Raw genomic sequence first — 25,954 nt, 5'->3', positions numbered from 1 at the left:
GACCTGTGGATAGAGACAGAGACACCTAGAGGCAAGCTGTGCCCACAGCGCTCAGTCCTACCAACAGACAATTAAATCACCCAGCTCGGGTTTCTGCTCAACGTGTCCATCCCCCGCTGGCATAAAAGCCACAGGAAAAAACCTTGGGCAGAAAAGACATTCACTCCCTTACCAGCACCCACTCTACACCAGGAGCTGTGCTGGGTGCTTTTCAAGAGCATGTCCTGCTTTTACGGATGAGAAAATCCAAGTAAAACAAAACTGACGATTACGACACTGGCCAGTATGGGCTGAGCACTCACAACACGCCAGGCACGGCTTCTAGCATTCCCCACCCAGTGAGTAACTTACTCCTTGAACAGAGTTGTTCGTGTCATTTTTGTTCCACAGATAAAGAAAGCAAGATGCAGAGTTCAGTACGTTGTCCAAGCAGGTAGTTTTGCTGGACTTACCCCCAGGGGTCTGGTTCCAAGCCTGTGACTCAGCCCTAGGCTAGCTGTGTCCCCACAGGGAGGGGCTAAAGTAATGATCGCTACGGTTGCAGGACCACCGTGCCACCAGGCGCTACGCTAGAGTTAAACCTGTACGCACAGCATGAGAGAAGAAGGGAAAGCAACGCGAAGCCTCAGACAGACAGATGAAATCTGGGGGGGAGAGCTCAGAGCAGGAAGAGACCCCTCGGAGCACGGGGCAGCACAAACTGAGCTAGGTGAGAGGAGTAGGCTTTGGACGCAAGGGGACAAGGAGGTGTGGGGAAGGGCATCTCTGATGGCAGGAACCGTGTAAGCAGAGGCACATATTTGAGTTTAGCTGAAGGCATGGATTTGCAGAAAAGCATCCCCCAAACTGGGTTAGGCCAGGGAAATGGGTGTTACACAAACCAAACGTCTCTCGTTCATAAGTTTGGGGAACACGGAAGTAAACAGGGTCTGAATGGGGATTCCACAACTGTGGGATTTCTCAAGGTCTTGCAGGTGCTGAGGTGCCTGAGTGGCCAGGAAGCTCTGGCCTGCGGGAGAGATGACGCCTCGTTACCTAGCAGCATCTCCAATGGGTCGGCTCTTTGGACGACAGGTGGCTGAGAAACAAGGCCTGTCACGGAAGAAGGCCCTGGGACAGTTTCTTTTTTAGAAGAAATGTGGACCCATTGGACAGTGTTGAGAGAGCTGAGCTGTGTTGGCAGGCCAGAAATCTGAGCACATTTAACAAGAAGGGGCTGGGGGGAACCTTCCGTCGGTCCAAGACTACAAATAAAAAAAATAACCTGTCACACGGAGCCATCGGAGGCAGCGAGCGAGCGAGCGAGTGTGGGATCGTCACAACACTTTTAGACTGCCTTCCTCTCACACACCCCCTCTCCATCTGTTGCAAAGGGCACCAGGCAGGGATGCAAGCAGGAATATTCCAGCGCTGGGGGCCCCAGAGCCCGGCAGTCCAGATGGGGGGCTCTGACGGGAGTCACATCGCTCCCCTAGGCTGTCATTCATTCGTGAGGGCCAAGGGGCTGTCAGTGTTGCCGTCGCCGGTGTATTTCCAGAGAAGCGACTGTGACTCAGTTAAAAACTTCTGCTCTAGGAGGAACCTTTCTACAAACTTCCCCCGAAGCCTAGAGGGGGTCCCTCTGGCTCCCTCCAGCTTGGACGAAGTGCCACTGATTATACCAGCGAGGACGTGTTCCCTCAGACGGTACAGCCAGGAGGCCGGGATTCAAAATCCAGTCTCCCTGTCTTGGACACGTTACTTCTCCAGTTTGGGGCTCTACTTGCCTTATCTGCACAATGGTGATAACAGCCAACTCAGCCTTTGTTTGCTGATGGATGAGAATATGCAGATAGGCCGTCAGCAAACAGTCTGGGATGCAGTTACCACGCAAAGAACCTTGGGCCTCCTCACTTCTCTCAACACATGGTTCACATCAGGACTTCACACGCGCTGCGTAGACGGCAAGTGGAGGAGTGAATCACACCCTGAGTCTCCACGGGGTTGGAAAGGAATGATTAATGGGCAGAAGTACCCAAAGCCCACGTGCCTTTAAGACATGCCAGTAGCCTGAGCCCAAGAGGGCTAGAGCCCCTTTCCACACTTCTCTTCTTGTGAAAGAGGAAGTGAGATTAGCTTCACCACTTAGGAAAGTACAGAGGAGGCATCAGCATGCCACCCTCTATCAAAAGGCCAGAGCTTCAGCAGAGGGCCCAGCTGTCCCCCCAAGTGGGAACCCCAACTTGGCCTGGCCTTCTCCAGACCAGAGCAAGGAGTAAATGGAAGCTCATTTGAAGTCAGCCAAGCAGGTGACGTCCCAAGGCCCCGGGAAGACCAAGACAGGAGCTAGCAGGCTCTGTGTCATGTGTGGCGCCTGCTCTAGCATCAGTCTGCCCAGGCGTCCCCACGTCTCCGTCCCCTGTCCTTCTGCCAGTCTCAGAATCCCCCTCAGTGATGCCGTTTTAAGAAACGAGATTCACATTGGCTCCGAGAACACAGGTTGGTGACTTCGTTGGCATCTTTTTAGAATTTTCCTGTGGCAGCATTTACGCTGAAAGCAATCTTTAGAAACTCCTTCCCCTGCCTCCCCCAAACACCAGGACTCCTGAGACCAGCGCCCCCCAAACAGTGACCATGTGACCCCCCTCAGGCGGACAGTTGGGCCTGAGACACTATCAGTCATTCAATGCAGAGCCGCCTTCCTAAACCTGACATTTGAGTTTCTTACCCAAACAAATCCATTTTCTTAGAAAATTGTGCAGCTGCCTCCTTCTACCTTTCTGTCCTTCTGTCCTGCCCCTCCATTCCGTTTTGTCATATTTCACTCTTAGATCAACTGAGGAAGGGGCCTGAAGCCCTCCCTACCCTTCAACCAAACCAGGTGAATTTTGGGCCAGCACCCTGAGTGTGACCAGGATCCCGCAGAGCACGGAGTGAAGGCTGTTGGGGCCTCAGCTGGGAGAGTGACGTGCCATCCCTTCCTCACCACCCTCAGCCAAGAAATTTATTCTCACCCCCTAAGATTTATTTATTTCAAAGTTAATCTTGGCCCCTCTGCTGCTCCCACTTTTTCAGGCTGTTGATGCTGGATGGATTGGAACGGAAGTTTTATGGCCTAATCTTTACCATTTTATAGATTGTTTTTATAGACGAAAGGGAGAGATTCTCTCACAAGAAGGAAGGGTGGTGGTGTTCCCAGCCAGTGCCCTGGGAAAGACAGGCTGGCCACCTAAACACTTGTTAACCAGCTGCGGCTGTGTTACCACTCATTTGCCAGAAACTGAGCCACAGGGTCCTAGTCGGAGAAGGGTCTGGAGCAGACATTTAGCAATTAACTTGGGCCCAGTTCTCTGCTTTAGGAACATGAAACACGCGTGAGAGATGCTCGTGCATTTCCAGGCCAGGAAGGACGGCAGGGCAGGGACTGGGACTTTGCAGGGTGTGCACGGCTGGCTCAGGCAGGAAGGAGCAGATCAGAGATGCCACTCACCAGGGATATGAAATATACCAATGCTTCCTTCCGCCCAGCAAGGACCCAACTGTAATCGAAAGACCCTGGGGTGGAGGTGGGGATGCCTACGTGGATCCCAGGGTCCAGGGGAGACTGCAGGGCAGAGAGGAGCAGCTGTTTACCCCCACTGCTCCCTCCACCCACTCTGTGCCAGTCCTCCCTTCCTCACTGCTTTCAGATGGTTACCAGTCTCCAGGCAAATGCAAAAGGGGGGAGGCGGATACTGAGCTCATCTTTGCCTCTTTCCTCAAGGGAGGGAGGTGCAGAGACCCCCTCTGCCAACAGCACAGCTTCAAGAAGCCAAAACAGCTTCAAGAAGCCAAAAATCAAGATCCCCATTTCTTCTCCCCCAGCGTACTCTTTAATGCCATTTCTTGTTCCCCTCACTCTCCCAGGAGACGGGTGGTTTTGCAAAACCTCTTTAAGAAGCAGAACTCCTGAATGGTGACCTCACCCCTTGGTGAACACATGCCAGCCTTCAGAGCCTGCCTGCGGGAGGCAGCCAGGTGTTTGATGTAGGCCAACAACAAGACAGGCTCAGAGCCACAGGTAATAGCCCCACGGACCCCTGAACGGCAGGGAGCTGCCTGGCAGCCTGGGGAAGGCAGGAAGATGTGTGGTGTGGGGGGTGAGCAGCAAGGAGGAGGGCTATCAGGGAGAGGCTTTGGTAACCACAGGGACAATCCACCGTGTTGTCATATCAGGATCTGTTGGTCGCAGCAGCTCACCCCTGGGTTACAACGGCCTTCTTCTTTCTCCCGGATACACACACACACACTAACACTGACTCACTCGGCCCACCGGAGGGAATGCTCACCCTTTCCTAATTGCAAGAGCCTGTTTCTGTCCCATCCCAGGCAATTCAATACCTGGAAGACCTCTGCCCCTACCCCCTTCCCTCAGACCCTGAAAGCAAACCTGTGGAAAGCCTCAGTTCTGAGAGACAAGCTCTTAAGGAAGCCAGGGCTGCTGACGGCCTGTCTCCCCCTCCCAGATGGGCAGGGGCCAGGTGAAGCAACTCATCTGGGTATGTCCCAGTGCCCAGCACAGTGGCACACAGTCAGAATGGGGGGACACTGGGTTCCATCCTTGGCTGTGTGACCTTGGACAAGTGGCTGGCCCTCTCCTGGCCTCAGTTTTCGAATCTGTAACCCTGGTTACAGGCATCTCTACCCTTATTAGTGTTGACAGCCGGGTGGCTCCCAGGGACGGTCTGAGAGGCCTGAGCCCACAGTTGGGGGGGAAGGAGCGGTGGGGGACGGGTGGAGGGGTGCTTACCTGCCCAGGTGCAGGACGCAGCGATCAGCCACAGGAAGAGCAGCGGCCCGAGGCGGCCGGGGTCCCGGCCGGCGAGCTCCATGGGCCGCGGCTGCGGAGCGAGGAGGAGAGCGGCCGTGAGTGCGCGCTCGGGCGGGCGCGGGCTGGAGCGGGGAAATGACTAAGCCCCCCTCGTCCTCTCCCTCCCCGCCCCCCTCCCCTCGCGGCCGGGCTTCCCCCTCCCTCCCCGGAATGGGCGCCTGAAGCTGCTTAGGGGCCGCCCTCACCGCCGCGATTTTCGGGGCCACCCCACCACCACCCCACGGGAGAGATCGAGAGACTGACAGACCCCGAGCGCGGGAGAAAGCAAGCTCGGGGTGGCCAGAAAGAGGCGACAGGAGAGGGAAACAGACCCGAGCCGAGGTAGCCAGGCAGAGAGCCAGAGACCCAGGGAGGCGAGGGAGAGGGAGAATGCGAGAGAAGAGTCGGGGGAGGGGGGAGACGGGGGGGGGGAGAGAGAGAGAGAGAGAGAGAGAGGAGTGAGCGAGGCGGCGCGCAGATAGAGACAGGCAGCGCGGGAGAGAGGAGGCTCTCGAGCCAGGGTCCAGGGCAGCTCGACCAGCCGCCCCCGCCGCTACCCACCTGCCCCGCCCGGACTCCTCGCGGCGCCCTCGGCTCGCCCAGCTCCGGGCCGCAGTCCCGGCCGTGGTCCCCGCCCGCCCGGCCGCGGCCCCGCTCCCTTCTCCCGGTCCCCCTCCTTCCTCCTGCCCGCGCGGGGGCCCCGGGGCTCCGGCCGCGGCGGCACCCTCTCGGCGAGCGCCCGCCTGCAGCGCGCCCCGGGTGGGGGGGTACGTGCGCCGGTGTCGTGCGCCCGGCTGGGAGGCCGGCGTCGCCCCTCGCCTGCGCCGCGGCGCCCACCCCCGCCCGGGTCCCCGGCAGCAGCCCCGGGAGGCGGCCCGCCAGCCCCTGCCGCCGGCGAACCTGGCTCGGGCTCGGGACTAGACCAGCCTCCGCCTCCAACAATGTGCCAGTTCAGAAGCCCGCGCGGCTGTCACCCGCCCCGAACTGCCCCCTCTCCAGTTCCCCTCCCACTGCTAGTCCGGCTCGGACCTGCGTCGCCAGCGAGGGCTGAAAGGCTGCGTGGAAGCACCGCCGGGGCTGCCCACGGCCGGGCCCCCGGCTCCACTTTGCGCAAACTTGTTTTTCTAAGGTCGGCGCCGCGAGCTGGCTGCACCGTCCTCTTAAGGTGGACTGGGGAAGTTGCGGCCGACAGCCCCTACCTCCAGACTCCCGCCGGGGCCAGTGCCCGCTTCCCTCTGGCGAGAGGCTGGAGGCGGCGAAGGAGTGGGGGTGTGGAGGGGGCACGAGGGTGTCTGCTTTGCCCCTCCCCCAGTGGCCCTGCCCCTGTGCCCCAAAGCGGAAGGCCCCTGGAGGAGGTGGGCTTGGGCCAGAGGGTCTCCGATTCTTTCAGAGCTGGGCCTAGGTGAAGGAGAAGGAGGAAGTAAGTGGATGTAAGGGAAAGGGGGGAGGAAAGAGAGAGTGATGGTACAAAAATAGCGTGTGTGTAGGAAGGACTTCAGTGCCGCCTGGAAAAGAGGCGCAGGGCGGAGAAAGCGAGGAGGGAGGCTGTGGCCAGAGAAATGGAGGGGAAGGGTCCCCACTCCCCTGGGGAGGTGGGCTCTCTCTGCCAGGTGCCTACCTGTCAGGGGTGGCAGATTCAGGGGATAGAGGAGAGAGGCGACTTGAAGTCGTGGGCTCCAGGAAATGACTGGCAACAAGAACAGGAGGGCAAAAGGGGAACAGAGGCAAGTGGCCTGGAGATGGAGAGGGCAGAGCCTCAGTATCTCTCCGTGTCTCTGTCTTTCTGTCCCCTCCCCAGACCCCCTCACCCTCTCACTCCCCCTCCTTCTTTTCCTCTTTCCTTGGAGTTAAGCTGTGTTTCCCTGGAGCAGTCAGGTCAGTGATAGGAAGTGGGAGTGCTGGTCACCTGGCTGAGGCGGCTCTGGACCGTGAGAGGGAAAGGAGTCCAAGCCCCGCTGCTAATTGGAGGGTTTGGGGCTTGGAAAAAAGCAATGACCAACTTTGCGAGGCAAGGCTGTTTCGGTAAATGGTATTGAATGAAGCGACAAAAGACAGTCCTGACCAGAAAGGAAGTGGACTTGTCTAAGGCCATGGGCAGAAACCGAGTTTGAGTTCCTGATTCCCAGGCTAAGTAAAGACCTTTGCAGTGACAACCCCCATTCCCGTCTCAGCCTCCCCGTCCCGTACCTGGTCTTGTGCTAAGAGGGAGATAGGCAGAATAGAGGTTTTTTTTAAAAAAACATTCATTTATTTATCTTTAGAGGGGAAGGGAAGGAGAGAGGAAGAGAACCATCAATGTATGGTTGCTTCTCGTGCATCCCCTGCTGGGAACTGGCCCCTGCAGAGAACTGACCTGCAACCCAGGCATGTGCCCTGACTGGGAATTGAACCTCGATTGTCTGGTTCACAGGCCCGCGCTCAATCCACTGAGCTACACCAGCCAGGGATAGAATAGAGTTTTAAGAGCATGAACTAGACTCCCCCAGGTTGAAATCCTGCCAGCTACCTCTTATGAGCTGTGAAGATTTGGGAAAATACTGTACCCTCTCTGTGCTTCAGCTTTCTCACCTGAAATGAGGCCAACTTGGGTGTCAACCTAAAAAGGCTAGTGTGAGGATTGGATGAATTAATATTTGTACAACACTTTAAAGGGTGCCCAATATGTCCCAAGTGCTACATAGCATCTGATCAGTAAGTAAAGCATTTGACAACAGTCTTTGGGAGCCCAGAGGGTTCTGGGCAGTATTTGAAGTGCAAGGGTATTTTTTTCTGTGGGTATGAGAGAAACAGTAGGGTCCCATGCAATGTCCCGGTCTATGAGGCATTTACATTCTATGGGAGAGACAGATACGTAGAAAAGTAGAAATAATTAGTGAACAACAGAAGATTGAGCTCAGAAAATGAGAAGGATGTGCTCATTTAGATAAGAGTAAGGCCTTCCCCAGAAGCTGGGGGCTGAATCACAAGAAGGGGCAGCAAGCTGGGGGTTTGGGGATTTGCTGTTCTAGAAAGAGAAGACAGCACAGATAAAGGCCCTGGGGCCAGTTTGGCCGGAGGGCAATGAGTGGAGGATGGGGAAGGGTGGTCTAGCTGGTGGCCTTGCAGGCCTTAGTGAAAAATGCATTCATTCTGCAGATAGGAAATCACTGGGGTTTAGGGGGAGAGCCTGTGGTCTGGGCCATGTGTTTAAGAGGCCAATCTGGCTGCAGGTGGAGAGTGGGCTACAGGTAGTGGACATGGAACGAGGGTGCCTGGGAAAAGGCTGTTCTGGGGTCCTCCTAGTAGCAGAAGTGGGAGGTCGGGAGTCTCTGCCTCTTCAGGACACATCTGGTAGAGACCATGGAGGTGACCAGCTGAGACTCCTGGGAAAATCCATCACTGGAATCCTTCTGGGGTGGGAATGGGGGCAGGGGCCACTGATGAAGTTCAGAGATGAGGCAGCTCCTGGCCCTGAGCTTCCAGAGAGAGGTCTCACCAGTCACCATTCCCCAGACACACACACACACACACACACACACACACACACCTGGCCTGGATTAGGAAACTGCGGATTAGGGAAGGATAATAATTGAACCACCTGCTATTTATATACAGCACCTCCAGCAAAGGCTCCCGGCAAGGCTTCCAACACTAGGGTGGTGTCATTTCATCTGCCCCAGGAGGAGGCCTAGGCCTTGTCCTCTTGATCCAGCGTCCATAGAAAAGTCACCCCTGGCCAAGCATCAGGGCTGGGGGGGTCACTGAGCCCAGTGGGCAGCCGGGTATCCTGAGGCTGGCGGACAATTTATTCGAGGTCTCACAGTGAGGTTATGGCAGATAATTGAGGTGAGTCAGCTGCCCCCACAGGAGGCCTTCTGGGCTGCCCTGGATTAAAACGGAATTGCCTCTTACCTGTCCAATTCCTCCGTGCACTCAGCCGTGCTAATCACACATCTACTGGGTGCTGGGCTCTGTGCTAGGCACTGGGAATGCCACAGATGGGAAAACACAGACAAAAACTCCCGCCCCAAGGAACTGACATTCTGGTTAATTCCCATAACAAGTTAACTGTGTGGTCTGCCAGATGGGGGATAAAGCTCTAAGGGGAAATAACACAGGGGAGGGGCCCAGGAGGGCCAATGAGAGGGAAGGGGGTCAGTGAAGGCCTCCGAGGAGGTGGTATTTGAGTGACTACCTGAACGATCCCCATTGGGAGGCCAGAAGCGGCTCCATGCCCGCGTTGCTCTGACTCTTCTCTGTCACTCCCCGGTGCCATCTGTCAGCAGCACATCTCACTGGTTGGGCCTTCCCTGCACATCCGGAACCAAAGCACTTCTTAGCACCTCCCTGGCTGCTACTGCTCTGGTCTAGGCCTCCACCAACTCCCACCTGGGAACCCTCTTTTCAGTTTTGCCCTCCCCTTCCTCCGCGTATTCTTCACTCAGCAGCCAAAGGGACCTTTTTATAAAAGTCAGATCGTGTCCCTTCCCTTTTGGAAAGAACACTGGAATGCGCAGGAGGAGGGGAGCACCGGAGGTACTGAAACCAGGACTCCACCAATTTGACTTACGCGACTCAGGGAAAACTTTTTCTAGAGCCTCAGTCTCTTCATCTGTGAGATGGGAACAACCCGGTCTCCCTGGTCCCGGGGGCAGTACTGGCGCAGGTGTGAATGCACCCGCAGCGGAGCGTATCTGGAGTTTGCCCCTGCAGGTGGGGTGATGGTGCTCCTGTGTGCGTGTGCCAGGCCCTTCTACATGCATCGTCTCACTGCAGCCTCGGCAATGCCAGTGTGTCCCCAGAGCTGGAGAACAAGGCCAGAGGGAGAAAGAGACTCGACCAGGGCCGCTCTGCCAGGGCATGCGGGAACCTGCAGGGACCCGGCTCTGCCTGGCACCCGCCCTGCACAGGCTCTGCCCCTGACTTCCCGTAACCCTGGGCTGGCGTCAGCAGTCAGCCCTCCAGGCCGCCTTTGTGTGGGGCCTGTCAGGAGGCTGGAGCTGCCAATGACCTATTTTTCTGGGCAAGAGGAACCATTTGGAGTGAGAGGCCTCAGCTTTGGAGCCAGAACAATAAAAATAAAAACAGCAAGGACTCCTGGGCGGCCTGGACCAGGGAAGCGACAGCCCCGGAGAGGAGCCGCTGACGGCTGGAGAGAAAGCCGGGTGGGCGCAGGAGGTGGGAGGGCCCTGACTGTGCCCTGCTCTGTTCTCTGACCTTTCTGTGGGTTATCTCCAGGCCTTGCGCCAGCCATTCTATAGCTGCAGACACCAGATTTCAACGTGACAGAGTGAGTTGCTGGGGACACACAGCCAGGGAGGGGCCCAGCCAGTTAGGGTTGGAAGTCAGTTCTTCGGTCAACAATAGTTCCTGTCTGTTCAGCATCTACTATGCTTCCTAGACATGTTTGTGTGACATATGCACCTTACACCTGGGAGGGGATGCTAATGATTCATTTTACGGGTAAGAAAACTTCAGAGCGAGGCCTCAGCTGGCAGGTCACCTCCTCAGACAGGCCTTGCCAGACCACCCTGTTAAAGCAGCCGCCCCTGTGCCGCCCCAGCACGAGGCAGTTTCACCTGCCCCAGGAAGGGGCCTGGCCCTCGTTCTCCTGGTCCAGCATCCACAGAAAAGTCACCCGAGAGCCCCACCCCAATGCCCTGTATCCCCTTCCTCACGTTAGTCTGTCTTCACTGCGTGTCCATGGCCTGCCAGGGTGTGTGGCTGCTGCATTTTGTCCGTCTCCTTAACCAGTCGCAGCTCAGTGTGGCCCCGAGGCCCAGCGCCCGGCTCTGAAAACACATCCACGGCTAAACCGCAGCCCAGCCTCAACTCAGCAGTGGGACAGGCCGCTGCGTCCATCTGTGTGCCTCGCCCGTCCAGATTTGGGTATTGGTAGAACCGTACCTAAAGCCTTCTTGTAAGGGTTAAATGAGTGAATATAGGAATAACGGCTGGCTATTGCCATTGTTTGCTCCCAGCAGGGCGGCCCCAGGGCCTTCAACAGTCAAGAGTAGGTTTCCATAAATATGCATTAATTTAAAAAGTGACCTTCCCCACGGCACACGCTAAGACATCAGCAGAGCCTGGATTCGAAGGTGGCTTGATCTGTCTGAGCCTGTGGTTCAGTGCACCTCCCTTTATAATCACCTCTTCACAGCACGTTCCCTCGCTTCCTTCCTCTCTGGCCACCATAGCTGCACAGGACTCAGACCTGCGGGGTCCCCAAGTGAGCAGGCATCAGTGCCACCTAGAGGGATTCGTTAAACACGGATCCTAGGGCCCCACCCCCAGGATTACTGGCTCAGCAGGTCTGCGGTAAGGTCCGAAATCCTGCTTTTCTAATAGGTTCCCAGGTGATGCTGATGCTGGTGCTCTGGGGCTCTCGCGTGGAGAACCGCTGGATAGACTGGTGGGCGTGGTTCAGGAGCCCAGCCCCAGGGTTGCTGCGGGTGGGTCAGTCTCTCCCTCTGTTTTCTGTCCTCCCCCTGCCAGGTGAAGCAAAGGGGGTGACAGCACTGGCTCAGAGACAGCAGACAGTGCCCTGAAGCTGAGGGGCTCTGGCAGATCACAGAGCGGGGGCCCAGGGGAGCCATGCTGTAATGAATGCTTTCCTGGGGAAGTCAGCCACTAAGTGACTCGTCAGGCTATCAAGAAGCTCTCAGAGCTCGTCAGAGGTGGGACCACGCTGTCAGGCCCTAAACACTGTTCTGGGGCTCCGGGGATCTGCTCTGCAAGGAGCTGAGCCCAGCTGTGCAGAGCCGAGCCTCCCCCCACAGCCCTGGGTGGTGGGCCCCTGCCAGGCAGTGGTACAAGGACAGAGAGCTGATTGCCTCAGCATCCACTGGGAGACCTGGGTTCAAGTGCTGATTCTGCACAATAACAATATTAATTGTAGCAAAAAATGTAGGAGTGCTGATTAAGTCCCGAGCCTGAAGGATTTTAGTGGATTTCTCATGCTTTTCACTCCCTCTCTTACATGGACATACTTTTTTATCCCCATTTAACAGATGAGAAAACTGAGGGACAGAGAGGCTAAGGGACTTGTGCAAGAGCATACATCTTGAGAGCTGCAGAGTTAGGCTTCAAATCCAGGCATCCTCATTCCTCAGCCCCTGCTCCCAGCTTCTGTACTTTCTGACTTCCATGAGCCTCGGGCACCTCTCCGGGTCCCCCTCACCACCCAACGCCTGGCTTGATGATTTCCCCCGGGCCTGCTGAGGTGTGGAAGGATCCGGTGAATGAATGAACAGATGAGTCTAGCTCTCTCCAGTGGTGATGGGACACCAGAGCCCAGTGGCTGAGAGCTGTGCGAGCGACTCCAGGCCGCACCCGTCACTAGCTGTGTGATCTTGGGTGGCTTAGGCCTCCAGTCCTCATCCAAACACAGGCCGAGGGCAGAAGTAACAGATAAAAAGGGTGAGGGGGACAGGGGTGGGGGAGACAGACAGATGGACGGAAGCAGCAGACAGCAGCTGAGAAGCGTGGTTGGAGCCTGCCTCCGTCCTGTCTTCTCCATCTCAGTCCCACTCAAGCAGTTGCTCCGGCAGAATCCCTTGGTGTCGCCCTCGAGTCCTCTCTCTTCCCCTCAAATCACAGTGCTGCCAGCCAATCATGTTGACTTTGCCTTCAAAATAAACTCGAACTCTGACCACTCCTTACCACCTGTATCACCCTCTGGCCCCACCCGCCTCCGTGTCTCACCTGGACTGGTGCAGTTACCTCCTCACTGGACTCTCCATCTCGTCCTTCCTTCCGCCTAAACCTCCCAATAACCTTGCCTCTCGTCTCTTAGAATAAAAGCCTAAGCTCTCAATGTGGCCCACAAAGCCCCCTGTGATCCCACCCCGCTGACCTTGCCTCCCCCTTTCCCTGGCTCACTCCATTCCTTGAACGTGCCCAGCAGGCACCCTCCGCAGGGCCTTTGCACTTGCTGCTCCCTGTGCCCAGAATCCTCTCTTCCCCGCTGGCTGCCTGGTTTGTTCTGTCCCTTCCTTGGAGAAGCTTGTCCCGATCACTATCTAAAAGTGTCCCATCATTTCTGATCCCCTTACCCCAGTCTATTTTATTTTTTTAAAGATTTTATTTATTTATCTTTAGAGGGGAAGGGAAGGAGAGAAGGAAAGAAGTATCAATGTATGGTTGCCTCTCCTGAGTCCCCTGCTGGGAACTGGCCAGCAACCCAGGCATGTGCCCTGACTGGGAATCGAACCGCGATCCTGGGGTTCGCAGGCCCGCGCTCAATCCACTGAGTTATGCCAGCCAGGGCCCCAGTTTATTTTTTTTGATGGCATGTAAATACGATATACTTTGGGGGGCTATGGCTGTTCCCCTGCTCAGATGTGAGCTCCATGCAAGGTCCTAGTTCTCTAGAATCTGGAGCAGCGCCCACCCAGAACAGGGAGTCAAGTAAACGAGTAGAAAGAGGAGCCCGAGTGAGCAGCTCTGTCCACGAGGTGTGGGCGGCACCACCGAACATGCGGGCCCCTCTGCCCTGATGGCCCAGCCTGGCCTGGGTTTCCTGGAGGAATAGCTGCCCTCATTGAACTCAGGTTTCCTTCCCAGGCAGGGCGGCCCGGGCTCCAGTTGGCCTCATTCCTGTTCCTGAGGGGAAGTTTCGGTCCCTGGGCAGCCGCTGGCCTTGCTCTCAGGGAAAGCCAAAGAAACACACACCACTTTCTCTGCTCCCAGCCTCTGAGGAGCGGGAGCTGTGGTCTCAGGGCACTGTGGTCAGACGGGCCTCTGCAGCGCCATCGCCCCCTGGAGCAAGGAGGAAAGAGGGATTGGAGGTCCCTCCAGAGCTCGTTTCCAGAACTCTTTGGCCTCTTACCTCTCTGGAGCCTCTCAGCCTGCTGTGTGAAGACTGGGCTGGATGCTGGCCTTACCTGGCTGGGGCCAGGCTGGGACATGCCATTCATGTCCACTCCTTGGTACAGAGGAGCAAACATAAGCTCCGTGATAGGGGGACACTGACTGCCTGGGCAACATATTGGGACAGTGGCAAGCAAGGGGGGTGACCCCAGATCTTTTGATACCAAAACCCTTATTCTCCTCCTTACCCTCAATCTACCCTTCTCCCTGCACTGCCCACCTCACCCCCAGTGCCTGGGGCATGAGGTGGTTCACACCTGTGACCTTTGGAGTTTGCGCTTTCACTGGATCATGTTACCTGTCCAGCCAAGAAAGCAGTGACTGATCCCTAGAATGGATAAGAGACCGAGGAAAACGGGGAGGCCCCAATACCCACCACCCAGAAGTGTGATGGGCTGGATTAGAACGTGTTAGTCTGTGCTTGTCCTCCTAGAGTTTCTTCTCCCCAGTTTCAAGCAAGTGACTGGGCTTCGTAAATGGCACTGTGGAGATTTTGGCCCATAATAAGGCTGCCTTGGATTTTGGTAAAGTCTAAAACCAAAAGAATGGCCATGCAGACTTGGGAGAGACTGGGGGAGAGGCAGAACATGTTGGAAAAACTGGAGGGTCCAAGGCTGATGAAGGTACCGTCCCTCCCTCAGTGGGACTTGGGGGGTGGGGGGCATGACCTCAGGGCAGGCCAAGTGGTGTCCCAGGAAGGCAGACCCAGGTTCCAAGTCCTCTGTGTCATCACAGGCCCCACAGCCCCACAGCGCTGCTGCACCAGCGAGTGCCTTGGGTGGGACAGTAGGCATAGCATGCATTCAGTTGACAGATATTGAGCACCTACTATGGGCTGGGGCTGTTCTGGGTGCTGGCGGCATTCACATTCTAGTGAGAGAGCTGGAAAAATAGTCACATGAATTATGAAACACTTGCTCGCTCTGTAGACAACCATAGCTGCGGAGAAAAAGGAAGTAGGGGGAGGGACAGAGAGTGGTGGGGGTGGGGCAGTGCAGGGTGCTTCTCTCCTTTGCAGGTGGCAGGGAAGGTCTTGCTCAGCGAATGGTATGTCCTGAAGACAGGGTGAAGGGGAGCCATGGGAATATTGGTGACAGGAACAACTAGTGCAAAGATCCTGGGGTGGCAAGTTCAAAGACAGCAGGGGCATCTGGGAGACTCGAGCAGAGAGAGAGAGGGGAGGCGGGGGTGGGGTGGAGCGAGCAGGGACAGGAAGCCCAGCACAGCCCTCATGGCCTCAGGGCCAAAGTGAGGCCTTTGGCTTTTCCTTGAAGCAAGATGGGCCCAGGAGCTAGAGGAAGGACCGTGTAGACAGGCTCCCGGAAGCTGCCTCACATTTTCCTGGACGCTCTGTGACTCTGAAACTGCGCAAACGGAGATAAAAAGCCCCAGAATGACCAATGTTGGCTTGCTCCCGGAAGCTGCCTCACATTTTCCTGGACCCTCTGTGACTCTGAAACTGCGCAAACGGAGATAAGAAGCCCCAGAATGACCAATGTTGGCTTGCTCCCAGTCATCCCAACGGCATAGATCACAGAGCAGATGGATTTCACATAATCAAATGTAAATTCTGACTTAGTGTAACAGGTCTGGGTGGGGCCTGAGGTTCTGACTTTGTAACAAACTCCCAGGTAAAGCTGCTGGCATTCGCCACATGGACCACACTCTCAGTAGCAAGCAAGGTGTGTGTCTTGCCCAGCTGTGCCTGTGGCCCGAGAATCCAATCTGTTGCTTGGTTTCAGCCCAAAACCTTTGGGATGTCATCTGAGGCTCCTGACAAATTTTGCAGTCCCTCCCACTCAGCTGAGGGCTGGAACTTCAGCTGCCCAACTGTTGCTTACAGCAGCAGAATGGGTCTTCCCCGCCCCCTTGCCAGCCCCACCCCTTCCCTTTGAGACAGGAGCCTCAGGGTGGAGCCTTGGGATCCCAGAGCAGCTGGGTCCAAATTCCAGCCCTGCCCACTACCGGCTGAGTGGCTTCTCTGTGCTTCAGTGCTTTATCTGTAAAAAGGAAAAACAAAAACCAAAAAACAAAAACAACAGCTCTTTTCAGGGCTATTTTGAAAATTCAAGAAATAATAATCATCAGAAGTCTGGCACACAGCAGTACTCAACAAATGCTGCATCACTCACATTCCAATTCTCCCTGTCCTTTAAGGTAGCAGTCTATGTATTTTCATCACATTATTTCAAGATTTTCTATTTTTGTTTCTGGTTTCTGGCTATGAAGTACATATTAGTCCAAAAAGTATATGATGCACTTACAAATAAACAAATAAACATACAGTAGGGTTCATGTTTAAAATGTTTTTACTGGTAGGGAATATGATTTAAAAAATTCTGAAGATCATGATTTTAAAGCCCAGTGGAACTGATAGAAAGAGAATATTAGAGCTGGACCAGCTTTTAAGGGCCTTCAGTGCCCCCAGCACCCCCTCTCCCATCTGATGTGTGGACCTCTCTGTTACGCTGAACTGCCTCGAGCAACAGGGAGCTCACTACCCTTCTGGACAATTCCTTTTATACAACTCAGGGCATGGCTTTCCGAATGTACTGCCTACAGGTGTTCCAGCTGCCCCTGTGCGGCCGTGGCCGAACTGAGCTGCTCCTCCCCACTCCACTGTGTCACAGCTCTGGGATGTCCCAAGGGCCCGAAGCCGGGCTGTGTGCATAGTAGGCCTTCAATAATGTCCCGTAAATGAGTGCAGGTGGCAGAGGAATGAGAGGGAAATGAGGAGGGTGACTTTCCCACAATTCTTGTTTGGAGGGTGCTCCGACGTCCCGGGAGTGTGTTGGTGTCTGTAATAAACACGCACCTGCTTACTTGGGTTTGTTGACCCGTGTTTGCACCAGGGTCTGTGTGTGCCACTGTGTTTCTCTGTGTGGCTTGTTCTCTATAGATGTGTGGGTGTGTTGCATGACAAATACCCACATGTGCTGTGCATGTGAGTGGTGCATGTCTTTCTCTGGGTCTTTGTGTATCTGTGTGTGTGGGGCTGTGTCACTGTGGGGTCATGTGTCTGTCTGTATCTGTTTGGTTTGTTTGCATGTATGTGAGCACATGCTGTCTGCAGATGTCCGTGTGTGGTGTGTGTGTCTCTCTGTGTCTTTGTATGAGTGTGCCTGGAATCTTTCTTTGTGTGTTTCACCAGGTGTGTGTGTGTGCATGAGTGTGCACACTGGCCTCCTTCCCTGCTCAGCCCTTTCAGGGAGCTGGGGGTGACTCCTTGCAGCCTGGTCGACTTCAGGCTGTCTTACTGGCGGGCAGCAAGAGCTCCACACCCCTCCTCTCCTGCTTGGCTGTGCTAATCACCGGGTTATATGCAGATGGCAAATGTGTGGCTGTCAGGCTTGGAGGAGGGCTTGTGGAGGGGTGTGTAGAGGAGCAGACACTGAGAATTGAGACGACAATTTAGAGGCAGAAAGGGGAAAACAAGCCTGCTTGGCTTTGGAGTTAAGGTGTGGGGTTCTCTCCGGAGGCATGAATTTTAGTAAGAGAATGTGATGGCTACGATGTTTTCATTCCCCAGTCAAGCTAGTCTTAGAATCACAGAATTCTAGCATCCTAGAATTTTAGGTCTAGAGAATTCTAGAATCTCAACTCCATGCAACTCTAGGTTCCTAGAACCATCTCCAAGGACTCAAAAATCCTGTGGTCTTAGCATTTTCAAACATTGTTCTCTTCCTCCCCTTTCTCTTGCTTTTCTTTGTGTAGAATCGTGACCAGGGAATGGCCTTGGAAGTTCATTCTGTCCACCCTGCTGGCTTGGGCAGGGCAGTGGCCGGTGGAGGGGGCGCAGTCAGCTGGGATGTTGACCTGGGGATGACCTGGAATCTTCCCTTGGCAAGAACTTGTATCCTGAGTGGTCCAGGCTCTCAAATCACCCGTTACCTTCTGCAGAGACTGAGATGAAGGTGCCTATGTCCCCAGGATATGTTTTCAGCCACTTGCATAACAGGCTGCAGGTGTGAGGAGAGCCAAGGGGCGGGGCTCCTGTGGGGCCATCACAGCTTGGGGTGGGGTGGGTAGGGTGGGTGGGGTGGGTGGCCAGGGTTACCAGGCAGCCGCCTCTCTCAGGATGTCCATCAGGGGTGTCTTCTTCCTCTCAAAGATTCTCAGGGTGATGGATTAAAAGGCCAGACTAGTTCTATCCCAGGGGTCTTGGGAGCCATGGATTCTCAATGAGGGAGGTCACTCCACTGCACTCTGATCTTGGTCAGGACTCACTCAAATTCTTAATCCAGGCAGCTTTTCAGGCCTAGACTGCCATCCCTCCTGCCCCGCCCCCCAGCTCTCACGCTCCACCAGCCACACTGAACTTGCCACTCACCTTCAGGACATCTCACGTTTCATGCCTCCAGACCTGTGCAGGAGCTTCTCCCCTCTGCCTTTTCTTTGTGGTGCAAACTCCTGTCTGTCAGCGCAATGCAAGCTCCCGCTCAACTAAATGCCATGCGAGAAAGTCTCTGACTTAGTACATACTTTATTTCCCAGAATCTACAGTAATGTTTGGCACACAGTAGGTACTCAATAAATGTCCATTGAAATTTCCCCTGGGAAGCCTTCACTACCCACTCCCTGACAGGGGCTTCCCTGGGGCCCACACCACCCCGAGGATCACCTGCAGCCCAGAACGTGCCGCCCTAGGCCATGGACCTCTGCTTGATTGGTCTGTCTTCTTTACCAGACCCGGAACACCCACTGAGGCTGAGAACATGTGTGGTCCGTCTTTGTACCTGCAGCATCCAGTTCAGAGTCTGATACTCAGCAGGTGCCCCGCAAATGCGGGGCTGTTGCCAGCAGTCTGGCTTGGGGACTTGAAATCCCCTGTTGGTCCCAACTGTGAACGCTGGTCCAAGCTGTTGCCAACATCTGCTTCGAAGTCTCATTTGCAATTATACGTTCCCAGGCTCTTGCCTCTTAATATTTAATAACCAGGCAGCTAGCCTTTTCTGGCAGCCACTTAAGCCCCTGATTGCCTCTTGTCTGAACTTGGCCGTGAGTGAGGCAGGGACCACACGAGGGTTAAGTATAAAGACTTTATCTGATTCTGGGGCCAGGAGAAGGCTGGAGCCTCAGGGAAGGAGGAAGGAATACCCATGGGCTTGAGGCTCCTGGATGGCCTTACCCACACGGCAGTTGGGCGTTGGCTCCAGCTGGCTCCACCCCCACCTCCTGCCACCCCACGTGCTGCTCTGCCTGCTTTTGCCTCTGTGGGCTGGGGAGGAGCAGAGAGGAAAAAGTCAATGAGACCTTGCCTGACTCACGTCCAAACCAGGCAAGAGGGAAGAAAGGGGGATTCCGCCTGGGCTGTGTCCCAGCAGGAAAGGTGGATCTATCCTGTGTGCCTCAGCCCCCAGGAGCCAGGGCCAGTTTCCATGGGCACTTGTGGTGCCGCAGAGGGCGTGCTGGCGGCCGTGGGGCTGGGAGTCCTTCCAAGTCAACTGTGGAAGGGGATGAGGCAATAGCAACGACCTGACCCTCAGGATTGCCCAGGCTGCTGCCCAATGCTGGGAAATCCCGCAGGCCGACCTCTGCAGGGCTGCTGGCGCGGCAGGGTGAGGAGCAGTCTTGGGAAGGTTCAGGAAGAGAACAAGTGCAAAGGCCACGGGGTCGGACCCACAGCGCCGCTGAAGGAAACAGCCTGAAGAGCCAGTTCCTCAGCGGATGCTGGGGGAAGGTGCTGATGCAACTCCCGCCTGGGAAATCAGACTTTTCAGGTCCCGGAGGGGTTTTCCAGCGTCAGGAGACTTGGTTTCTAGGTCTTGCTCTGTTCCGAACAAGCCCAGCGCCACTGGGCAAGTCCCTGCCAAATGCCATGCTGTCCTGCACCCACTGAACAGGGGCCACCTGGTCCAGCCCAAGAAACCGAGACCAGAAACACCACCCTGCACGACCTGCAGGGCTGATCCTGATGGAAGACTGGCCTTGGCTTGGAACGCTGGGCTCTTATCGGCAGTATTTATGAGCATGTGCAAGATGCCATACCAAATAAACCCCTTTATCCACATACATATAATCTCATGTAATCCCAGTAATCCGAGTCTCCTCCTTTTGCCTCACCCCCCATCCATCCTCAAGTCCTGCCAACAGCACCTTTAAAACCCAGTTCTAGCCCATTTGCCTCTTCCTACCTCCCCCCGTATGACCCTCACTGACCACCCCCTGTATGGGACCCTGCTCTAGCCCCCCTCAGTTCTCCCGCTCATACCTGGCCCCTGCCATTCACCCCCACCAGCAGCTGGGAGGCCTCTGAACAATCTAAATCAACTCATGCTCCTCCCCTGCTTTTGAACTTCCATGGGATGCTATGGTGTTTAAAAGGCAAACAAACCCTACAGCTGCCTCTGCTCTCTCTGGCGGGTCCCTCAGATGCTCTCTGTCCTGAGGTCGTACCATCCTCACTGCCTACTCCGCCGCAGCCACACTGGCCTCCTTCCCGTCTTCGACCTGCTGGTCAAGTCCAACCTGGGCCTCTGGGCTTCCTCTTCCTGAGTGCTTCCTGTGAGTGCTGGTATGGTGCCAGCCGGGCATGTGCTGCTTGATTCCATTCCCAGTTGTGTCTCCTGCCTTCAGGCTGGGGGCTGAGGATCTAGGGTGAAGCTTCACCTGCACTCCTCCACCTCTGTACAGCTCCTGTCCAGGCCACTGAGGCCCCTGGAAGCCCTCAGTCTGGTTGCTGTTGAGCAATCTCAGCCCCGCCGCCCTGTGGGTTTCCAAATCTTCCTTCTCTCTGCGGCAGTCCATTGCTACACGAGTTAATGAAATAGCAAGACACTACCCATTATCTGATGCAAATACCTTTTGTTGCCAGTGCCAGCCTACAGCTCAGATCTCCCCGAGACCTGGCATTCTCCTGCTCTCCAGCCCGGACCAGGCCAGGGCACCCTCCCCAACCCCCAAACCGCCAACCGCCTGCACCAGCAATCAGTCCCAGCGGTGCTCAGGCCCAGGAGGGAGCCAATGCTTGGTCCAGCCAGCTTACAGCAAGGCCCGCTGTGTTCAGGCCTTTTGCATATTTAATTTTGGCAGGATTACATTCAATTTTGACCCCTATCCTGCAGCCTTGGGGATGGAAATCTGTGTGGCCCTCAAATGGGGGTCCAGTGAAGTCTGGATGTGCTCACCAGGGCCTGACCCACTCTCCACCGTTCTTCAGGGCTTCGTCCACGAGATCCCTCCACAGGTGGCAAACACAAGGCCTGCAGGCCGAATCCGGCCCTCCACCTTGTTTCTACCTGGTGGCAGTGCTGAGCTCTCATTTAACTGTTAAGGGGTAGTTACATTTATACAGTCCTAAAATTACATTCAGCCCTTTGAAGGCAACTGCGAGGCTGGTGTGGCCCCCAGTGAAAATGAGTTTGACACTCCTGCTTTAGACCCTGTCGCTGTATTAACGACATATTAGGGTCTCTATTTACGGGTGAAGATGAGAAAACACGAGTGGTGTTTGCTCACAGCCACACTGGTGTGAGGGGGACCCTGTGCCCTTGGCAGGGAGCCAAGGAAGGTGGGTGTGGGGGTGCGGTGGAGAGCCCCAGAGCTTGCCCCCTTGAGAGCCTTCCTCCCATGACCCCACACTGCCAAACTCACCTGGTCTAGTTCACATATAGTATCTTAAGCTTGTGCAGGGCCCACAGAAGGTGCTGAGGTCACTCAGGGATGGGACGGACTTCCCCTAAGTGATTGTGCGAGCCTCTGATGGCAAGACGAGAGGCTCCGCCCCTCCCAGTTGAGGACCGAATGGGTCTAAAGACCTGACAGTAGACAGGGGGGAGGTGTGGTCAAGGCGGGACACGTGGTGTGGGCACAGGCTGGGAGGCTACAACCTGGGGACCCTTCCCGTGCCACTTCACCTCTTAGCAGGTGACCTCATCGGTCCTCAGACTGCCTCATGACCTCCCTTCAAGTCTCTCCGACTTCTTCCTGGACACCCCTCTGCATGCTCCACGGGCCCCCTGAGCCAAAGTGCCTGTGAAGAAACTCGCCATCACCCCCACCTGCTCTCTCCTCCTTTTGGGGGCCTTCGTCCTGGTAGTTTCCGGATCTTTCACACACCCTTGGCCTGCCTCCCTCTGCCTTCACCTGCACAGCCACCTGGCCTCAGTCCATCCGGCCTCTCCTGGGCTTTCCTCCCATCGGTCCTGTCTGCCCCTGTTCTCACTGTTGCTGTCCTAGCTCAGCTGCACCTGCCCCCAGACGGTGGCTCTTCCTGCCTCCAGTCTCTCTGCCTCCAAGCCAGCCTTCCCAGGGCACAGGTTGGGCTACCCGAATGGAAAGACCGAGTCCTTCGTTTTTCAGCGGCACCTGCGCCGTCCTGCAGTCTGACTCCTAAGCCAGGATGTCAAAGGCCTTTCTAAGCCACCAAGTGTTCCCCCAGCCCCATGTGGCTGTCACGTGACAATTCTCTGAATGTGCCTCCAGGTGTTTGCCTGGCAAACTCCTTTGCATTGTCAGAGCCCCACTTCAGGGGCCTCCTCCAAGGAGACTTTCCTGACTAGCTCCCCCTTCTGGGTGCAGGGTCCCTTTCTTGTGTCCACCGCAGCCCAGGCATGCCCCTCCTTTTGTGAATGATCCCAGGGAGTTCGTGACCGGTGCATTGTTCTTCCTTTCCCGTTAGACTTTGGGTTACCAGGATGAGGGTGGGGTGGGAGGGCTGGGTAGGTAGAGATAAGAGCCCAATTTGAGCTCAGCAGTAAGGCAGACAGGCTATGAAATCTCCACCTCAGGGAAGCCAGGTTCAAATCCTGCTTCTGCCCCTTTCAAGCGGTGCAGCCTTGTACAGAGAACTTAATCTCTGTATGCCTCAGCTTTCTCATCTGTGAAATGGGCAAATAATCCTATTAACTCCTCTGTGGGGCGGTTCTGAGGATAAAATGAGCACGAAGCAAATGCTCAAAGAACACTAGCTCTTCTCGTCACATCCGGATCCCACAGATGTGAACATGTGAAGAGTTGCAGGAAGCTCTTCTGAAGGTCTGTTTGCCTAAGAAAACGCTACTTCTGACTAGATGACAGTTGTCTCTAAGCCAGTGGTTCTGAAACTCAGGTTGAGTATCAGAATCAACCAGGATCTTATGAAAAGGCAGATTAGCCCCAGCTGTCCAGTGTGGGCCTGGGAAATGAGCTTTCTTGCAAAATCTCCGCATCCCATTTACATTCAGGTGGTCTGAGGCCAGACCCGCACTCACCGCTCTTGGGAGCCATAAAGGAGGCCTTTGCCATGGAAACGTGATTCCAGTGATCAGCCCCACACACCCTCATCCGCTGCCCCAGCAGGGAGGTTCGGGCTGTGGCAGAGCAGTCCAGGCCCTGCCTCTGCAGCCAGGGGGCCCGGGTTCTAACACTGACTTCCATTTCCTGGGCAAACGGCTTCCCTTCTCTGTGCCCCTTCCCCCTCTCTGTGATGTGGAGATCTCCTAAGTTCCCTGTTGGGGGCGCTGCACAAGTCCCCATTTGGAGACGCCCCCAGAGTGAGACATAGAGACCGTTCAGCACGCAAGGCTGGCTGCTCCCCGCAGCCTGACGCCGTTTGTCTTCTGAGGCTGCTGTCCCTGAGTGTTTTATTTTCTGGTGATGGATTCCAGCTCATGTTCGGGGCCAGCACCTGCATACAAATGCTAAGAGGACAGGCGGCCCCTGGGATCTGTCCTCGCCTGCTCTCCGCCAAGCGCCCTGCTGTGAGTTCCCAACAGGCCCGGAAGTCCCAGGACCTCCTTCGAGGCTGGGACCACCATGCCCTGTCGTGGCCGGAAGCAGCCAGGCGGCTGGCCCCTTTGAGATCAGGCGTCCCTGTGAGACAGTAGCCACTGGGAGGTCTTTCGGGGGACTTGGGAGTTGCTGGGACAATCAGTTGCTGTTTGGGGGAGAGAGGTTGGCAGGGACTTGCCCCTCGGCACTGAGCCCCTTCCAAGCCTCTGCCAAGCCTGGGTCTGGTTTCCCACTGCTTGTCAGTTCCTGGGCGCTAGGGGAGGGGCCAGGGCCATTCACTGCCCCGCCCTCCAGAGTCTTAGCTGGGGCCAAGGAGGAGGCCTGAGCAGGTTTGCAGAGCAGCAGCATGTACACTCTGCCTAAGCCTCGGCATCTGAATGCTGCAAACCAGCCCCCCACAAATGCCTCCACCGGGCTGCCCGGGAATTGCATAGCCCCAGGGATACAGAGGCCTGTGCGCCTGAGTGGCCCTCGTCAAGTGCCTTGGTTGGGAAAACAAAACAAAGCCTCAGCCATGGGCAACCTCTGTTCTGTGCAGGGAGGGGGCAGTACAAGCTGGAGATAGTGTGAGAGAGCAAAATAAAACAGCATGAGAGGACACAGGTGACGGTGCAGGCCCTAGTTGTGTGGGGATAGTGGTCTCTCTGAAAAGGTGATATCCGAGCAGAGACGCAAAGGGTGCAGAGAAGGGGGAGAGACATGTGGGTGTCTGGAGGAAAAGGGTTCAGTGGAGGGAACAGCTTGTGCAAAGCTGCTGAGCAGGGAGAGGACGGGTGCCTGGAGGCCAGTGTGGTGGGCAGGGAGGGGTGGAGAGGGGAGGCCTCAAGGCTGGAGGGATGAGGCTCCTCCCAACCCACTATTATCCCCGTCTTATAGATGGGGACTGAGCTCAGAGAGGTTAGACAGCTTTCTGGAGGCCACACAGCTGATACACGGAGGCACCAGGCTGGACACCCTTCGTTCTGATGCCAGAGCCTCTTGTTGCTGTGCTACCACGAGGCTCTGTTGGGAAGCACAGGCAGCACCTTACAATGGGCTCTCTGGGTGCTGACTATCCATTTTCCATTTCACATCCAGTGGGGCTGTGTGCCGGGCACCTTCGAGCTGACCCTTCTGGGGGGAACGTTCCCTGGAGATTTGGAGGCCTGCCCTGCACTCAGTAGGCCCTGGGTGTTTCTGAGCCTTGGCTTGCTCACCTGAGACCTGGGGCTAATTCTCTCTCTACCTCGGAGGCCTGGCAAGAACTCAGAACATGGTGGGCGATCAGAAGACATTTCCCTCCCTCCCTCCCAGGCCTCTAAATTCGTGGCCCTCACACCTCAGAGCAGCCTTCCCCAGGGACGTGTCCTGGTGGTCTGCAGGCCGGCGGGCTGAACCAGCCTCCCGAGGGGGTTCTCCTGATGCAAGGGGCAGGGGGAGCACCTCCTGGGGCAAATCTGCTACAAAACCTGTTCACATGGGAGACAGTGGCAGCCCCTCCTGTCCCCTCCCAGGGCTCTCCCTGCTTTTCCTCTGTGGCATCCATCATGCTTATAATTACTTGTTTAGCATCTGTCTGCTTCTCTGGGCTGTGTGCTCGCGTTCTCGTCTGGCCTTGTTCATGGCTGGGTCCCCAGCACCACGCAGCCTGCCTGGGGTGTAATAAGCGCTTGTTGGGAAAACAAACAAACAGACGCCCGGCTGGCTGAACGACTGTGTGATGCTCTTTGCAGCAGCTGGCCTCCGCGTTCCCGCCCCCGAGGCAGGGGTTCTAACCCAGGCTCTGCAGCCACACACTCCTCTGGTGATCTTGGGCATGTCCCAGTGTCCTCTGGGGAATGTCACTGAATAGTGAGGAGGGGTGGGGCTCGGGTGATCCCAGAGAGTTCTGGGGAACGTGTGGGTGCAGACTCCAGGGAGAGGAAAGTGCGTGAGCAAAGACAGGAGACGGGAAAGGGCACAGCCAGACAGCCACGAGACCGCAGCTTGCCCTTCACTGGGGGGTGTGTGGGAGGGCGCTAGGGCCTCGGGGTGGACGATCGTGTCTCAGTGAATGAGGAAGCTGAGGCACTGGGAAGGTAAAGCCTTTGCCTGATGCCCCTGAAAGGGTGGGTGGCAGGCAGTTTTCACTCCCTCACGTGGACCAAGTTGAGAGATGATGTCGTGGAGCAGGGGGCAGGGCAGGCCTTTTCCGGGGAGCCTTCCAGGCTGGTGCTGGGGGCCTCAAAACTCCAGCTGATGAGCCCAGATTTAGGTCCGAAGGCACGAGGAGCCCAGAGAAGTTCTCTGTTTGCTGGCTCTGCGGTGGCAGCTGCGGCTGGAGTGATCAGCCAGACCTCTGCTCACTTCTCCTTCCCTTCCTCACAGAGGAACCTCAGGGCAGGCTGTCTCAGTGGGGTCAGGGGGTGTCTGGGCAGCTTAGCTCAGTGGCTGGTGTGTTTGTGTGTTTGTGGGTGACTCAGAGTGGACCCCACGCCTCTTCAAGGGGGAATTCTATCATGGAAATCATTTGGTGACCTTCAGGTGGCACGGGGTCGCACAGCAAGCTGGCACTAGAATATTTCGAGCTCGCAGTAATGAAAGCAA

At 56.0% G+C, this 25,954-nt stretch overlaps 1 protein-coding gene across 6 annotated transcripts in view; it reads right to left on the bottom strand.

The window, feature by feature from the left end:
- LOC118985606 (tyrosine-protein phosphatase non-receptor type substrate 1-like) overlaps window positions 1-8,811 on the bottom strand; it is a 48,028-nt gene extending 39,217 nt beyond the window's left edge. Inside the window, exons 1-2 of one of the 6 annotated variants that reach the window (XM_037044296.1) lie at window positions 8,720-8,811; window positions 4,769-4,859 (exon numbers count right to left, since the gene is read on the bottom strand). In XM_037044296.1, the coding sequence (XP_036900191.1) occupies window positions 4,769-4,850 (82 nt within the window). In that variant the 5' untranslated portion in view covers window positions 4,851-4,859; window positions 8,720-8,811. Of the gene's footprint in view, window positions 1-4,768; window positions 4,860-5,160; window positions 5,215-5,389; window positions 5,545-5,857; window positions 6,360-6,446; window positions 6,597-6,734; window positions 6,798-8,719 lie in introns of those variants that run through there. The other 5 variants (XM_037044297.1, XM_037044294.1, XM_037044292.1 and 2 more) reach the window with 5 other exon arrangements.
- Between the last annotated feature and the right edge of the window lie 17,143 nt (window positions 8,812-25,954).

Source organism: Sturnira hondurensis, unplaced genomic scaffold, assembly GCF_014824575.4.
Source record: "Sturnira hondurensis isolate 20B ecotype Veracruz unplaced genomic scaffold, ASM1482457v3 Scaffold0004136, whole genome shotgun sequence".
NCBI lineage: Eukaryota > Metazoa > Chordata > Mammalia > Chiroptera > Phyllostomidae > Sturnira > Sturnira hondurensis.
The sequence above is the reverse complement of the archived record's forward strand: the minus strand, read 5'-3'. Positions and strand labels throughout refer to the sequence as shown.